Genomic DNA, 18,816 nt, shown 5'->3' on the forward strand with positions numbered 1-18,816 from the left:
GTCCATATACAATATACATTTTTGTTTGCAGTTTTAAGTAAATTTCTTTTAATTTTAAATTCATACAATCGATTCGATTCTCTTATACATAAAAAGTGATGTTAAATTTTGTCCAAACTACAAGGTAAAATAAAAAAATTTCCAACATCAATTTCAATCCATTGTATTGAGTGTGAAACTCAATATATATTAAAATAAACCAAACTTGAGCACATTTTTCATAGTGTCAAAGTTGGGACTTGATTTTCAACTTTAAGAGTCACACTACAAATGCATCTAAGGAGAGCCAAACCTTTTACTATGGGTTCTTTCGCCTATACTCCACTAACTTGCAGTCTTGTTCATCACCTTGAATACAAATTTTTTTTACAAAAAAAGATGCATTACACCAGCATTCTTGATCATGTTACATGCTTGAATGGTCAATTGATATCATACAAAACCATGGTGCAATTTTAAAGAGAACGATCAGGCTTTAAAATCATATCAACCACAAACCACATTATCCAAAAAAAATTACTTGACCAGAATTATTTTTTTCCTTGACAAACTAGGAAAAGGGGAACTCAAACACAGACAAGCAATTGGGGAGCTAGGCACTCAACCAACTAGGCCACTAGATAATGCCCGCCCAAATCACAAAGCTTTTTCAGATATCAACCAATCAAAAGTCATAGACTGGCCTTTTACCTAGCAGAGGGTGTATCAAGAACCCGAGGCACATACCAAAAAAAAAAACCACTGGTGATGTGCTACACTATATTAAAAGGTGTTGAAATCATGCATCTCATTTCACAAAAAAATTAGGGTTCTTGCAGTAATATATTTCTTGTGCAGTTCTCAACAAAATGAACAGGTTCTTGCAGTAATAAATTTCTTGTGCAGTCCTCATGATGATGTGCTACCCTATGTTACTGGAAGGGCTAATAAGTGCTTCCATTTTCTCAACAACGAGCCTAAAGTATAACATCTACACAAGTGCTTGGTCATATTTTGCACTCACACATGCACACATATTCCACATTACCAGTAACATTATTACATACCATTGTTAAGAAGACAGACTCAAGTTTGAAAATAGTATCTTCCAACTTAGTCGTCAATACACTCTACCGAGTGCAAATACTAGACTGGGAATTCCAGAGAAGAAAAGTAACTAGGTTTGCACATACTAACACACAAGCATAATACTCGAAACAAGCCTGGACGTCAAATCCTAATAACCGATGGAGAAGTATCTGACTGGCCCACTGATGAAAACTTCGACACATCCATTGTAGCTGGTGGCTCTTCCAAGCAACTTTGAGTGTCGTCGCTGATCATTCCTAGTGACAGCTTCTCTACTTCTTCTTTGGTATATATGTGGATCTTGGACACCACGTTACAGAACTCGCTGCAAGACAAATCATAAAGGATGACTAAAATAGCTAAACATGTCCAAGTTTCATTCTAATGAATCAAAATGAACAGGTTTCAATAACGTGCTATTATATGTTATGATTGTGGGCACAATGGCCATTATTTAATAGTTGAATTTTATTAATTATTACATATATTATGAGATTATTGTTTTGAAAGAAATAAAGCATTCTTTCCAATTAAACAGTACATGTTCTATATACCAGAACATATCTTTTTTGCATAGAACACTATTGTGTAACATAGAGGTGCTAAAGTGTCTGCTAAAAATCATGTTTTGTGCTATAAAAAATTAGAAATAACTACCAAGTAAACTGTTCTTTTCAAGAGAAACTTACTGCCATGGATCATCCCCAACAACCATCATGTCATTTTCACTGTCGGTGTACAAGATTCGCCATCCTTTCTCCGGATCTCGTAAGAGGCCTTCCATGCTAAATAGCTGCTCTAGTTCAATTACCAGGTCATTGTAACCATTCAGTCTTGAGAGATCAACGGCTCTTCCCACCAAGCTGCCTTGCTTGTGGACCTTTACTTAGATTTATGTCACACCAATGAGAGAGAATCATGAAAAGCCAAATAAAAATCTAACTCAGCTGATTTTCAAACTTACCTTTGTACAACTCCTCTTGCCAGAACTTTGAGGGTTTGGAGTAAAGGTTTCTCCGGTCAAGGAAATCCCAAACAGTTTGCAGCCAGTCAAGCTGCCATTTGAAGAGTCATCCTCATTTTTGAAATTTGCCACCACAGTAGGAGCAGCAGATATCTTCTCCTGTGATGTCTGTTCACTCGGCAGATTAGGCTTTCTAACTTCATCCCTAAGAACCCCACTCCGGATAGAAGACGGGATGAATGGAACATTTTCTCTTGGGAAGTTAGTGACATAAGAGAGCATTGAGGGATCTTGGCCAGCCTTGTAGATGTCACTATAAGGAAAATACATGTTTCTAACACCTTCCGAAGCTAAGGGATAGAAATTTGGTTTGGGCCTTTGATACATGTTGAAAAAGTTGCAACCAATATCTTGTTTTCTCCAAGCACCAAGGTTGAAATCAACTTTTCCTGCCAATGATCTCAAAGAGCATATTTCTTGACCTTGCAAGACCTTCGGAAACCTATTGGATTCCGGAAAGCCTGAGTAAGCAGTGGGCTGAGCCCTCATAAACTCGCTAAAGTTTGCCTTTTCTGCTCCAGTTGATGCAAAATTTTGATGTGCTGAAGTTTGCATCTCAAAATCTAGAGGGCGGTTCACTTTATCACATCCAAAAAGAGGTGATACAAAACCTACATTTTCTTGACCTTGCAAGACCTTAGAGGATCTTAAAGACTCCTCAAAGTCCAAAAACCCACTCCCTCCTGTCACAAGAAACACCAGCCTCTAAGCTACATGAATTGAAAATTATGAACAAGAGAGTGCTAATATTGGAAACCTAATGGGAAGATTCATACCATTAACAGGGTTGTCGGTTGGGGTTCCCTGCGGACTTGTCCGCAGTTTCTTCAGCCTTGTGGAAGACTGGATACTCAAGGGTGGGAGAGAAACAGAAAGATCAACCTCCCATGGAGAAACTCGTTCTTGAAGATCACTTACAATATCGTCATCCCATCTGACCTGTTAGATGTCATGACAGGAAGGCTCGTGTTAAAGAAGTCGCAAAAAGGCATTGTCATAAAAGAACTCAAATATTGATTTGTTTTGTTTTTATTATGCGCGTGTAGCAGCAATGTCCAGCAATGGGGCACTCAAGGACGACTCCTACAACAAAATCTGCCTTTTTATATGTTCTTTTACAATGCAAAAACAAGGGTAATCTTCTGGACAATCAAACCTACAGAATGGGGAAAAGGATGGTTGTGATTAGATAATTTAATCATTATGGGGCAAAGGATGTCTTTTAGGTCAGTTTCATAGATGGTTGCCTTCATGAAAATTTCACAGAATCTTTTTTTAGACGAGTCTTTTGGTCTAAAATTTGATGTTACTGTCAGATCGATGCTATGACATTACAGATGTTAGGTGACTCTTTATTGAGAAGAGGCTCATCAACCAACAGGATACTGAAACACAAGAATCTGCGGGATCTATGAAACTACTACTGTCTAATGTATCTGTTGCACTAGCAATCTACACACGGCACAGGACCAACATGTACCAAGTCTGAGAAATATAAGAAGCATATTGCAGGGACATAAAAGAAGAAAACTATAGTGCATTGAATATGTCAAAAGCTCATGGAAACTGGGACGTAGTGACATGTAAAATGAACGATCTGTCAGTATGTGTATTTAAAGCAATTGTAAACAAGACTATTTTAATAAAATTTCTGAGCAATACTTTACAAACGATAGAAATTGAAAATTGTACCATCAAGCATCTCCATTTAGAGTTAGTCCATTTAAATGGATCCGAATCACCCATTCCAGTCACCACGCCACTGCACCTGAAAGACATCTCAATCTAGTATCTCTCGGAAGAAGACCTTAATGAGTAAAAAACATACTGATATTGAATTAAATTATACAAAACCTTCTTTCAGGCGAATCATCCATGTCAAATGAGATTTTGAATCTTGTCCCAATGCAAATCGGATTGGTGATGCTTCTTACATATTTTTGGTAAGGTACAACAAACTCTGCATGACTGGCCCTGCATTTCAGAGTATCTGGGCATGTTACAAACTTCTTATATCATGTATATGTCAACCCAAACATGAGTACCAAAACTTCCAAGAAACAGTGGCACGTCAATTAGATTGGATCCAACGTATATATACATAGAGCATATAGAAAATGCTACCCAAAAGGCTCCTAGTGGCTCAAAAGTTTATTCTGTATTAATTGTGGGAAATGATGACTGGTTCAATCTAGAATACCTATAAGCAAAAGCAATGAATAAAATATTGGAGTGCAATTTCAGTCAGCTCAGAAATGGAAACGTTTGAGAATGCAATGAAATCACAAAAAAGAATTTAGGAATGCTCAAAAAATTCAGCTAAATCTTAGTGAGCATAGAAAATCTAAATAATGAATGATTGAATATATTTTACGCGTACTCATCCACCTATAGAAAATATCACATTATGGTGGAGTAGAGGAGTAAACGTAAATGTTAAAAATTATCAAAATAATGAAAATAATTCTGTACCGGCAATGGACATTTAAACTGGCACATTAACATATCAGGTATAAACAATACATGAAGCAAACACATTGATACATGTTACCAATCTGACTAAAATAATGAGCAATTGCCATGTAAAATAATAAAGCATCTCTCCCTCTTTCTGGGAGAAAACATGGGTACTGGTTTTTTTGGTCTATTATTGTTGTGGATGTGAACAAAAACTTTAACCAAATTAGTATGTTTCAACCATTTTTCAGTGTTCAATAGGAACAGTTTTATTTCAGTGAAAGCATATGAATTTGACCATATTTTGTTGTGCTTCACAAGAAATAAACATTTTAGCCATTTCAATAAACCAAAACAATATTTTAATCCATGTTTATATGTGAGATCAAAAAATTAAAAAACCTACAACGCTATTTAATGCAATGAACTGATGGCAAAGGATTTGTAGGCATTAATTCTTTATGGATATAGTTAATTAGGTTCTCAGATGACCATAAAGTGTCATGCAATCCATGGTGTGTCTTGTCCAATAAATATATTTAGATGCAATTTCCAAATCCATGAATTTTTTCCATCTTCACCTTCTAATTGATTATAGCTTCCCTCTTCCCAAACGTAAGAAATATTCATTAATGGTGATATGGTTTCAGAATTTTTGTGCTCATGTCCTTATTGGAAAACTTCAATATCTAAACTTACCGGTAGCATTAAAAGAAAGTTAGCAATATTGTAAAATTCAGACAATAGAAACCTTAGGATGGTATAAGTTGAGACAAGTGTATGCAACAACCTACAAAGAAAAACACCACATCCATAAGGAATTCTGTGATGCTCATTTCAAGAGAAACGATAGTTTTATGGAAGTTTTGGTGAATGCGTGTACTTCCCTATGTCTAAATGATATTTATTCAGTTTTCCCTGAAAATCTAAAACTAAAATAACAACAAAAAAAAAAAGTAGGAAAACCAGTTGGTTGATGTTATAGTAAAGGGTAGAGGTTTGGTAAAGCAACGAAAAATTAACAAAGATAAGGAAGTACTTTATGCTGATATTTATTTGTGTACAGAAGAAATGCTAATGGGATATAGAAATGTGGGCCATATAAAAGGCCATTAATGCATGCTCTGGAAAATTTATCCACGAGAATTAACAGCAGAAGAAATATATTAAAGAATATAATTTGATAGATATAGATAGAATGATGAGATTGCAAGTAATTCAGTTGTGTGTGCATGTCTACATAAATTACTACATACATATTAACTTTTAAAATGTTCACTTACATAATGGCCGGCAAAGCAAACTTGTCAGCCAAAGTGCTACGCACAGAAGATACACCCCAGCATGCAGGTGCAAGCATTTAAAGCAAGTGGGTTTCCCCAACAAGAAACTGACAGCCATGGTGAACATGCACCCGCACAAGTGAGGGCACATAGTAGGCAAATGTTGGTAGGTGCCAATTCAATGGCGTCAATTGCCATGTGGATTGTTTGTAAGACTGCCACATGGACTGGTCAATGCAAATGTTGGATTGATACGTGAACTATTCACTTAGGTGTGACGATTTAGGGAAGCAATGTGGTGCTTTGATTATCTTTGATCCTAAAGTTGATGCCCAAAACACACCTACAGGCATGGTATTTTCCCATTCATATCAGGAAGCCACAAGTCCAGAGTAATCAGAAATAGAGAAGGCACCCTGATGCTTTACAGTTTACACTTGCCCAAGGTTGGCAACAGGGTACTAGGTACCCATATACAATGAAATGGTCTGACGATAAAGTAACATGGTCCCACACCATGCCACCGCATTGGGATGACTGGAAATTCTTAATTCGGTGATAAAACGGGGGGCAAGCTAAGGAGGGTCACCATTCCAAGAATGGCTCTGAGCAATCATAGAAATGGCAAGGGCAAGCATCAGCTGGTCCAAAAGAGAGTGGAAAGGCATCTTCGGAGATTTGTAGTGTTGCACGAAAAATTAGTTCTGGGCTTGACAGGTCATGTTTATGCAGGCCTCATAAGGACAATACTGAATCAGTAACATGCTCAGCTTCGGTGCACTTGTCCCACTTCCCTCAAAGCCTAAGCTCCCTTCAGTTATGGGTCTCAATTGCACATTAATGGAAAAATAAGCTCTCTTTTAATAGTGGATACTAATCTAACCAAATTGTTATGACACCAGAATAAATTGTTTGCATTAGCAATTTGTTCAAGAGAAAATAATAATAATTTAATTGAATAAATTGTTTACACTGAATTCTGTTTTCTCTTTCTAAAATTTTGTACCTTGTACCATAAGGAAATTACACATTAAGCACAAACGAGAACCCTCTCATACAAAGTTTGCAACTTTCATTCTGTATTGTAACCATGGTCACACTGGCAAGCTTCATGCCAAGTTTCCAATTATTTGGAATTGGCCGATAGTTCGTAAATAGAACATGCAAGAGTTATGAACTATATCATAAGCTTTAGGCGAAAATAAGCTTACTAGAATTGTATTTCTATTGCTCTCACAGATAGCATTGCCATTCCAAAATATTTTTAAAAGCCATGAAGTCAGTAAAGACAATGGAACTGCAGGACTACAAGTGTAACTATATGCTAAGTCATATCATTTGAAGAAGAGATAACAGCTGGACTAGTACCTTGGGCTGTAGAAAACATGAAATATGCTATTGGTGGATACAGCATTTGCCACTAGAGAAAGAACGTTGAGATTCTGGTGGCCAACAATTGAAGTGGGAAGACCATTTTTAGGTCGAGCAGCTCTTCTAATTCCCAATCTCAGCTCCCCACCTTCACCCCTACAAAGATCATTATACATAGAAGAGGGCTTCACTTTTCCATATGAGAGAAGAACACTTGAGGTCAATCGGATGCCAAACAATAAATAAAATATTTTCCGTGCTTTACATAGCATTAATTTTATTTCCCAATTTAGTAACGTTTGAATGCTCTACTCCATATCACACATAGGACATCAACCATAGGATTTAAGAAGTGTATTTTTTTCCCATTTTGTCCGGTATCGTTCTTTTTTGGCATTTTGTTGATCAAGGCCATTAACTAGTGTGATCGTAGTTAATTGAAGGTGTTGGAAAGGGTAGACTCAGCATACTTAACGTTTTGTGTTAATAAATCAAAAGGTGGGAAAGACAAAAATTAAAAATTTGAGCCTTCTTAGAGGACCAGAGAAAAGGATGTATTTAATAAAAAGAAACAATTTTGACCATTCTTGTGGAAAAGAAACTTTAATAAATTATCATTTGGTTTCCAAACAACTCATTAGAAATCTGATTAAACATATATACCTCAAAAAGAGAACTGCATCCCCTGAAACAAGATTCTTCTGGCTTACAAAAATACTCCATCCTGTAGTAAGCAAATGTCGCCTTGGTTGACCTGAAAAATAAGTACTGAAATTTATGAAATCTCTCTTTGACATAAAACGTTGCACATTTCCATCCATTACCTCTATAAATATGTCGAAACCTCCATTCCACTCCATGCAGGTCCTTCGCAACTAACTCCTGAGAGGGCCTTTGCTGTTTATAGTCCTACATTAAAAGAAATACCATAAGTTTATGAGAAGCCTCAACTGGAGTTTATCAACTAATCTACCTAATAATGGTACGGAGAAAAATGCAAGAAAATCACACCAGAGGTGGGAAACAGTCTTCCGCAGCTCTTCGAGGAACAGAGAATCCACCGTGGGTGCTAGTATCAGATGCAGTGAGGGTTTTGCAGAACATGTGAGGGGTTGATTTTGTGGGTGTAATTCCACCCCCATCCTCATCCACCCCCAGCTCTTCATGCTCTTTTCTCTCTAAATTTATACCATCCAACTACATAATAATTATACAAACATTTACATTTTCAACAGATGAATTTTAGCTACCTCTAATAACAAAAGAATATTCTAACAACAAAATTGAGACCAAAACAAGTAGTCACAAAGTATAGAACACACAGCAACAAATATATATATATATATATATATATATATATATAACAACAAAATTGAAACCAAAACAAGGAGTCACAGAGTATAGAAGTCACAGCAACAAAAATATAAATAAATATGTAAATGTAGTGTGTGTGTGTGTGTGTGGAGAGAGACCTCTGGTAGAGGGAGCAAAGTCAGCTTTGTGTAGACCTCATCATTCTCCTTGTTAGCCTGTTTCAAGAAATTTCAGACATCAAAACATAATTGAAAGATGGGCAAATGAGGGAAAGTAAAAATATGTAAGAAAACACAAAGAATCCAATGAAAAAGGACAAAACCCAAAACTTACAAGCAATTGAACATTGACAACCCTGCAGAAGATCTGTGGCTGAAGATCAAAAGTGGGGACTTCTAGGGTTGAAAAAGGAGAGGAGGAAGAGGCAGTCTGTTCCAAGTGACCTTGTGGGAAGTAGACAACCACATTCCCTTTCTTGGGCAGGGTAGTAAGAGGGCCAGCACAAGCATGCCAAAGCTCCATGTAAATAGAGGAAGAAGCAGGGGATGAGGAGGAGGTTGAAGAGCATGAGGAAGTTGTGGAGGACAAACAGCAACAAACACAACCACCACCACCACTCTTGTCACAGTCCCCATTACAGAATGCATTGTTATTCTTCTCCACCTCACTCAATACTGCATGGTTCAGATCAATTTCCATGAAAACAAAAAAAAAAAACCCAATACAGTTGTTGCAGTGTAGCACAACCAAACCAAACCAAGAAAAGCAAAAGAAAAAATAAAATCGAAGTTGGGATATCGAGAGTAATGGAATATTGGGAAATGAAGTCAAATCATGGGAAGGGATTACATAAATTTAGTACAGAACAAGAGTAAAGTGATGACACACAGAAGGAGAGAATTGAAGGGAAGGCTAAACGATGAGAAGGAAGGAGAGGGTGTCAAATAATAACAAGAAATTCGAAGTATGATTCCTCCCCCATTTGCAGTTCTGAGATGAGGGAGCAGTAGCAGCAGACATAGACAATTGCATAGGAAGCACAGAAGCAAAAGGCAAAAAAAGCCAATGTGTAGTGCCCTTTTGGACTTGGAGCCTGCTGAGGGGAGAGAGAGAGAGTGTGAGGAGAGAGAAAGAGAGAGAGACTGTGTTGGGTGGGGGGGACAGTCTAAGACAGTACAGCACCCATACTTCCCCACCTCTCCCCTCCCTTTGCTTTGCCTCAACTTTACCAATTTTTTTTCTTTTTCCTTCTTAATCAATATCACCAATACATTTGTTTTACTGTAAAAAGGAACATTACCTAGTGAAAATAAAAAATCAGCAACACCATGTACATTTGACTCTTTGTAAATTTCATATTACCTATGAAATTAGAAATTAGAAATTAGAAATAGTCTCCCTATGCATAAATAAGGCTACATGGAAATGAGCTCTAACCCTACTAATAATATATTTCACCGCGATCTTAAATTTCATAATACAAAACTAATACCACGTGCATTTGACTCTTTTCAAATTCTAAAATGACATGAAAGGGCATCTTGGGCTAACCCTAACCCTACTAATAATACATTTCACTGTAGATGTGAGGCCCTCCAACAAAGACAGACAAAGGGGGTTTCCATTTCCAATCAATTCAATTTCAAAGAAAACACCAATTTTACTTACCAATGAAAAGCAACTTAATTGCGACAATAAAAACAAACCCATAAAAGCTTACAGTATTGCCGATCTATATTGGTCACAGAGTATAGTTGACATTAATAGTGTGTGTAAGTGGAAAAATAAATAGACACTTGCATTATGAACAGTAATATATAAATTGAAGAAGGAAAAGTAATCTTTACAGTTAACTTTAGTTCAGTTGACACTTGAGAAATCATCAGAAAACACACATCGCAGATCCATTAATCTTTTAATAAAATTAGAGAGAGAAAGAGGAGAGAGAGAGACAGAGTTGTCAATGTAACCGGCCCCCCTTAACTTTGGCACTTTGGCAGCAACTATCATGGGCGTGTAAATAGTTAGGACTCAGTGACTCAGAAGCCTAGCAGTCCCACTCTTTTAAATCTCTCAAGTCTCATCACTCTGTACATATCTATGGGCAAATATAATTGAGAAGCTACACCCACGCGCATTGTATGCGCGTGATGAAAAACACCTGTACATTTTTTTTTTTTTTTTTTTTTTTTTCACACACATGCACAATTAGCTCTTGTATTTATTGGCATTGCCCGTATTTTGAAGGGAAAAAAAATATTTTTTTTCATTTTATTACATTTGTCCGTATTTTGAGCTCCACTTATTCTTTTAAATAATTTTAATATTAAATATATTTAGTTGAATAATTAATCAATCTATTCAAAACTAAATTCTAAATTAAGTTATCAAACAATATTAATAATAATTTATGAATGACAATTCCTAAATGTTGTGATTTTCTTATTTTTTAGAATAGACATGTGTAAACTAATTGGGAGAGATCAAATTGTGAAAGTGAAAACTAAATGGTATTAATTATTTATTTACTTTTATTAAATTTTATGATATTTATTTTTAGATTTATAATTCATTAAATTTTACATAATGGGATGATCGGAATCCATCCTTACCAAAACTAGAATAGTGCACCACGAAATTAAATACTAGTAGTATTTTTCTCTTGATGAATCAAATTCGGCATAGGAGTATCTAGTCAACTTGTCCCACCTGAACCTAATCTAGAGCCAGAATTGGACAAACTCTATATAGAAGTTTTCAATCAAACCTCAAATTGGTAAGACTCGAGTTCAGACTATACTATGGGACAAGCTTAAAAAACAACACACTCAAAATATATTTCCCATAGTACTTTTATACCTTATTTAAAAATATATATAAAAAAATATTCCTAATCTTTCTACATTATACAAAAATATTCTTCAATTAAAAATCTGGCATAAATTAGTATTGTAATACCCATTTTGTCCTTTTGCTCTTCTGAAAATGCCCAAATAGTATATATGGTACTGATCTCATAATATAGGGATATTATGTGCACGTTTCCTTATATTTATTTTTTTGAAACTTTTTTCTTTATATATATCTCTAAAAAAAAATGAGAATTTGTATAACAAGAATTTGAATTTTTTACATTTCAGTTTAATGTTTTCTACTGATTTTTTTTCCCTTCAGTGTGCACTGGTTTTCGGAGTTTGGAGCAGATTTGTTTTCTTTAGTTTGCACTTTATTTTCGTTTTATTTTTTATTCTTTATTTTTATCTTTATTTTTCTTTTATACTTTTATTTTTATTTTCTATTTTTATATTTACTTATCCATTATCGGCGTCCTCTAATAATGTCTGTTTCGATCATTTTACAGAATTATTTATTTTTATATATTTTATACAATGGTTCAGTAAGGATAATTTAGTCAACTTAGGGTTTAAATTTGTCAGAGGGACCTAATTACACTAAATTGAAACTTTAGGGATGTTTTTGCACGTGAGGGGTGTCCTCCAATAACGTTATTTTTTGTCATTTTACAAAATTATTTATTTTTATATATTTTATAAAATGGCTCAGTAAGGGCGATTTAGTCAACTTAGAGTTTAAATTTGTCAGAGTGATCTATTTGCACCAAATTGAAACTTTAGAGGTGTTTTTTACACGTAAAGGAGTGTGATATTCAATGTAAGTATACTTTAGGAATGTTTTCTGCACTTGACCAGTATATAATCTAGTCAACCTATATACCCGAATTGATGCGATGCCTCGAATTAACTTGGGCTAGCTCAGTTCTCTTATCCATCGGGTCCAATGCACTGGGCTCATCTCATGGAAGGAAAAGCCAAAATTTGTGTTGTTCGCCGACTCTAAGCCCTCTCTCCCCGGCATCGTCCCACACAGAAAGAAAGAGCGCAGAGCCCCGGCCCGACTTGTAGGTCCGCTAACGTAAAGCAAGGAGTTGAGCCTGAACTGGCGAACCGAAGTCACTTTTGGAACCATACTTCTTACAGCTAACACGTGTCCTGTCCAGCGGGAATGCGCAACGCAAACGAACGTGAGCTGCTATACCGAAGAATCCCCCGCTGGCCATCGGGGACCGAGTAGTAAGGCCATGATCTGCAGGGGAACGAATCACTCATTCTTCCATTGGGGACAGGTGCACGAACAACAACTCCAAATGTCACACATCCGCTGCCTACCTACCGTTTAGGTGGCAACAGCGAGATCTGAACTCACAAAAAAAAGAGAAAAACACTTCAAAGTTTATCCGTACAAATGAATGTTTTGAACAAGCACAAAAATGAACCCTTTCAATGGAAACGGCTTCCTCTGGCAGAGAGGGGGAGCAAGCTATTTCATGAAATTAAGTAGTAATACTCAATATTAATATTAAAATGACAAGTAGCAATTGACATGGTTCGATCTTCTATACTTTATATAGATGATCAAATCTCAAATTGGTAAGACTTTAGTTAAACGTTGGACAAACTAACAAACCCCACTGCATCCCTTACAAGAGAATGCCTGAAGTGTCTTGAATAAGGTTCTGAGTATAAACCGGTTAAGTTAATAAAGCTTAATTTAATCTAATTAACCGAGCATTTATATCTTAAATTGTGTCTTGTTGACTCCCCAATCAGTTCAATCCACCTGAATTGCTTACTGCTGCATCCCCATGAAATAGTGCATGAAATTGCCTCGAATAATGTTTGATTATAAACAATTTAACTTAATAAATCTTAGCCTAACCCAATCAACCCAAGCATTCATATTTCAGATTAGAAATTAGGTTATAATTAATCCGTTCAATCTATGAGCACCGGGGATTCTCTACTATTGTAGAATGGGTGGGATAGGTCTTTTCAAGCAATTATATATGTTTTTAACATATTAAATCTACCTACTTAACTTTTTTTATAAAAAAATTCTACTTACTTTCAACTATATTTAAAGTGTTAACTAATTGAATTGATGTGTTGAAAATTTACTATTCCGTACTATGTTTAAAAATATAATTAAATATTACTAGAAAAACATAAGTGCATGGGGCCCAAAGAGGATATGTGAAATTCACAAAGTGTGAAGGCGCGTGGAGATTCCAGTGGGTAATGTTTGGCAGAGAAAGTGATACTCTGGGTTGGCCTGCGCCTTTGGCGCTGCTTGATTGCCCCACCACATACATTCTTCTCTCTCTCTCTCTCTCTCTCTCTCTCTCTCTCTAATCTCTCCCTCCCCTTTCGCTCTCTAAACTCCTCGATGTTCCCGACCAAACTAACCCTCGTCCTTTCAGATAATATCCAAACTGCCATCGTCTCCCACTTTTTCCGTCGCAGACCGACTTCCCTCCCTCTGGCTTTGGCAGCGCACGAGCATTTAAAAGGCTGTCACCCTTCTCCCTCCCAAACACGACACACTCCTGCCACTATTGTCTGTTACTGAGGTCTATGATCATCAATGGACTGGACTACCTCTGAGTCATGATAAATGATCTGCATCACCGCAAATCCATTTGATGATCATAGAACTCAGTAGAACCAGAGTCCCTTCTTTGAATGGATAGTGCCTAACTGAGGAAATGAATTGAGAATTTGAGGTCCTCTTTTGGTATTCGACTTCCTTCAATCTTCAAAAATAAATAAAATTTAATCACAAATTTAGTATGGTAGGAAGTGTCCTTGTCACATTCCCATTCTACAAATAAAAATTAGTTACAAAATTCATCTTGTTCCAATCTATTTTAGAAAAAGCACATATTTGATGCACATCATTTAAACAATTAAATACAATATTAAGGTCCCATATGACATATATTTTGTTTCTGCTATTTTTGTTTTTAGACTGTTACAATATCAATTTTAACAACAAAAAACATATTTGGCGCAACCTTATTTTATTTTACACAATATTAAAATACTTCGTGAACAGTGATTCAAAACCAAAACACTAAAAAAATATTTTTTTTCTTATTTTGTCATTTGTTCATGCCCCAAAATCATAATTGTGCATATTCCCCAAAATCATAATTGTGCATATTCGACATTTTCACAGACCACAGCAAAATATCGTTCCCAAAAGTGCTTCTGATTTTTTTTCAAAACACTCTTACAACAAAAAAACTATTTTAGCTAAAAACAAAATGTCTAAAACAAAACGCATGCCAAACGGATCCTAAATAAATTTAAAATATTTTTTAAAAATAAAATATAATTATAAAATTTGTTTACATTATATGATTACATGCAACCGTGTTAAATCCAAATAAGCTATGGAGTCAAATTCAATGGATTATTATAGAATATCAATAAATTGACCCTAAAATTGGTAGACACAAAGGACACCCCATCTCGTGGGATGGGTGGGGCAGTGTAAGGAAACCCGAGAAGCAAGAGGAACCCCCCAAAACTTGGGTTTTGAGCCCAGTAGTAGAAGTGGTACACAGATTGATATTATATGGCAGAGAGATTTGGAGCAACTCTAGCCCACAGCATAGGTGTTCGATAATAACTTTACAACAATGCTACCACTATTTTCTAAGCCAATAATATTTTCTTTAGTTATATGTCGGATCAATTTGTGGGATGTCAATGCAATGTAGGAATTCAAAAACACGTAGAATATAGGGACGTACTTAGTTTGTAGTTTTAAAAAAATGTTCTCTATTTATGTTTTTTGAAAATAAAAAATTGTACAAGAATTTTACTTGATTTATTTTAAAAATTATTTTTAAAAACTCAATTATAAAAACGCATTTGTTTTCTGAATTTTTATGGACTGTTTTCAGAATCACACACCAAACAGACCCTAATCGTCATTTAAGACTCTGAAGTATGATAAATCAATACAATAATAAACATAATATTATACTATATACAAAAAAAAATATTTTTTCTTATTTTATAAGTACTTTTATGAATGTAATAATTAATTTAGAGCTTAGAATTAAATCAGTGTTAAATTTATTTTTTATAAATTTATATTATTTTTATTAACTATTTCTATTCACGTTGTCTCTTAGTTATGTCGTATTATGTCATACCATGTCAATCACGAATTTTTACTTTTTTTTTTTTTTTTTCAAACTCATTTACACTCTTAGTTGTGTCCTGCCGTGTTCCACACATTTTAGCATATCGACACAATTTTTTTGGAAGAATTAGAGTTCGTGTGCCCGTACTTCATAAATTAAAATTTTCATCGAAGATTCGAGTTAGATACAAACCTTATAAATTAAATAATATGAACTCAAATGAATTCGCTCCAAAGCAAGTCCTATTTGCAATTTGTGAAGTTGATAAACTACCATTCTCTCCCACTCTTCACTCAGTGTCATTAATAAGAATCAAAACCTTAGTCGCGTGACTTCATTTTGAGATGTATTTGCCAGTCTTTTACTACTTAAAATTTGTACATTTGAAAATTTTATAAATTTTTTTAATTCATTTAATTTTTGCATTCTCTTGCCTTGTGTATATACACTATCAATTTTTTAGTTTGCAAAGTAAAGAAGATATCATTAAATTACAACGTTTTATATTTTTGTAAGAACAGTAATATACTCACACCAAAGATTTGAAGTGAATTGCTTAACCAAATAGATTTTAATTAATTATTTATACAAAATATAAATAAGTGGAGGACTTCACTTCTTTATTTGTTACATAAATTACCAATTAAAAATAGTAAGTCTAATAATTCACTATAATTACTCGGTACAAAAATACACACACACAAATATATATATATATATATATATATATATATATATATATATATATATATTATAATGTAATGAAAAACATTGATAAAATAAAGCTTAATGAAACAAATACCTTTGTTTTGAGCTTTGATTTTTTGCTCTCTTTTTTCCTATGTCACTTCGCTATTAAACAAAGACAACAACTATACCAAAAGTAACACAATCAAACCTCTCCCGACATGGTCATGTGGGATTTTGATGTTTTCCTCTCTATCCTTTTTCATTCCTCGTGTTTGGAAGCAACTTGATGGAATAATGTGTCAAATCTGTATATTCAATCTAAGTAGTATCTTTTAAGACTCCCATTTCTTGTATGAGTGGCTTACAAGTTTAAAGATTTTAAATTTGAATCGAACAAAATTGAAATGAAAAATGTCACATCACCACGTAAAAATTATGGTTGAATATGATCTAATGGTTTTTGGACTATAAGCTAAGCTCAATTAAAGTTGAGGGTCTGTTTGGATTGAGATTATTACTACGAAAATAAGGAAAAGAAAAACAATGGGATATTTCTTGACCGTTTATTCCATGTTAAAAAGGGTGTGTTTGGATTGATATTAATACCAAGTTTGCTTGACAAATAATGATCCAAAGAAAATGGAAAGGACTTTGGAAGAAAGACGATGGGACTTTTGACCTCTTGAATAAAAAATTATTACTTCTAATGGCATAAGGAAATAGAGAAAAAGAAATGTGTAATTTTTTTTTGGGGTAAACAATCGGTCTCTGTCTTTATTTTTACTTATGCACGTACTCGACCCTGGGAATGCCCACTATGAAGTTCGAATCCAATACCTAGAGGAAAGGTTAAATCAACTAGATTAATGGTTCAGTTGGAGTGTGCCTTGTAACTAAAATGGTGGACGAGACTCACGGAGAGAGTGCCAGTGTTCGAGTCACCCATCATTCCCTTCCCCACCTCTAATCCTCTGTCAGGTTAAAAATAAAAAAGAAGGCCCTAGTTGTACTAGCTTTCCCAATCAAAATGAGGAGGTTATCATTTTTTTTTTCCCTTTCCAATTTCCTTTCTAGTTATCCAAATGAAATAATGCACTACCATTATCATTTATTTATTTACGAGTTTTTTTTTTTTTGTTCATTTTGTTAATAAATATATACATAATTTTATTATTCTTTACATTTTTGCAAGGCAAATAGAATTTCAGTTGTTTGTGTGAAGGAGTCATGCTGATTGCTGGTTTAGCAGACAAGTAGGACATGAAGCATAAGCTGTCACAACTGTGATTTACCAATACCAACTTGCCAAACAAGGCCCACAAATTTCAATCATCAATTCAATGTTGTGGTGACACAAATGGTCATTTCAGTTAGCCTAGACCTCACCTAATTTGGTCACACTAGGAACCCAAATCAACAAAACTACTCTATTTATTTTATTTATACCAGAAGTCTTTCTCATAAAAGTCAGGCTCAACCTTTTTTTTTTTTTTTTCTCCCTCAAAAAGTTTCTTTTTTCTTTTTCAAATGAATTATTTTCATTGTTCAAACTCCACTAAGCCCTTGGATTCTGAAATTTTGACAAGAAAAGGATGGATGAAAAAGAAGAAAATTGGCCATAAAGAAAAAATGATTTTTCTTTAACTTTTTTTAAAAAAAATTCGCTTGATAAATCATGTTCAAATTTTACTGTTTGGAAAACTTCCATGCCCAGGTGCCATTTTGATGATTTTTTTTTTTTGGGTTTTTGGATTAAATAAGTACTCAGTCACCCAATAATGCCAATATATATATACATATATATATATATATATTTATTTATTGAAAAGTTAATTAAATAAATATTTGTAAATGTAATTATGTAATGCAGTAAATGCGCGTACAATCACGCGCTTAAGCGCAAGTGAACATGGAAACTCTTTTTCCCTTGTCGAAAGAAAGCTATGTTACACTATGATATCAATATTGAGATGTCACAACCACATTTGTCGCCCTTAAAATAATCCCGTCTTTATCAAAACCACATTGTTCAGTTGTTCACTGTCTTGAGAGAGAACAGACACATACACAAATATATTTATATACACACACACATATAGATATATATATATAGAGAGAGAGTAATTATAAAGACGCAAGACTTGGGGCAATGCAAGTTGGAATCAAAAAAGATGGAGACTCGTCTTATGCAAACAACTTTTTTTTTCTCTGAGCTGCTACACAAACATTACCCCACGCGGGCCCCACTCACACAAAAACACACAGTTAATAACAGTGTTGTTTCGACTGTATGTATTGTGTGTAAGTATATGTGGTACGTATCAATCGCTTTAATCGATTTGTGTTTGTCTGGGTGGACCTTTGTTTGTTTATCGCCCGCATTCATCGTACCCTTTCTCATATGTCTTTGTCCAACACCAAAGCCCAATGTCCATTAAAATGACCTTACTAGGCTATGCACTTATGTGTGTTTTTTCACACGATTATTGTTAGTTTGGATCATTCATTGCATCACTACACGTTTACTATTTATGGATAAATTATAAATTTAGTTCAATTATTCAACATTTTAAGCTCTTTTTTGGTTCACTCTC

The 18,816-nt window shown here is 34.7% G+C and overlaps 1 protein-coding gene across 2 annotated transcripts; it reads right to left on the minus strand.

Moving 5' to 3' along the window:
* Positions 1–790: 790 nt before the first annotated feature.
* LOC132269540 (auxin response factor 4) lies at positions 791–9,674 on the minus strand. Of its 2 annotated transcripts, none has more exons than XM_059770772.1 (12): positions 8,851–9,674; positions 8,676–8,732; positions 8,215–8,400; positions 8,028–8,112; positions 7,867–7,957; positions 7,201–7,359; positions 3,947–4,066; positions 3,785–3,854; positions 2,869–3,031; positions 2,033–2,775; positions 1,758–1,948; positions 791–1,393 (listed from the first exon to the last, which is right to left on the minus strand). In XM_059770772.1, the coding sequence occupies exons 1-12, from the start codon at positions 9,214–9,216 to the stop codon at positions 1,210–1,212; spliced, it is 2,415 nt and encodes an 804-aa protein (XP_059626755.1). In that variant the 5' UTR covers positions 9,217–9,674; the 3' UTR covers positions 791–1,209. The 2 variants fall into 2 exon arrangements, with proteins under 2 accessions (XP_059626755.1, XP_059626754.1); XM_059770771.1 differs by having other exon boundaries at positions 3,785–3,860; positions 8,851–9,673.
* Positions 9,675–18,816: the final 9,142 nt, after the last annotated feature.

The sequence above is a fragment of the Cornus florida genome, unplaced genomic scaffold (assembly GCF_030987335.1).
Source record: "Cornus florida cultivar Cherokee Brave unplaced genomic scaffold, ASM3098733v1 CherokeeBrave_3.0.0_Hap2_Chr08, whole genome shotgun sequence".
Taxonomy (NCBI): domain Eukaryota; kingdom Viridiplantae; phylum Streptophyta; class Magnoliopsida; order Cornales; family Cornaceae; genus Cornus; species Cornus florida.

Excerpts from the sequence above, each read along its gene's own strand:
- LOC132269540 (XM_059770771.1), bottom strand. The coding sequence starts at position 9,216 with ATGGAAATTGATCTGAACCATGCAGTATTGAGTGAGGTGGAGAAGAAT. Across the intron at positions 8,733-8,850 it reads TTGTCAATGTTCAATTGCTT|GCTAACAAGGAGAATGATGA; the intron begins GTAAGTTTTGGG and ends TTCTTGAAACAG. Across the intron at positions 2,776-2,868 it reads AACCGACAACCCTGTTAATG|GAGGGAGTGGGTTTTTGGAC; the intron begins GTATGAATCTTC and ends TTCTTGTGACAG.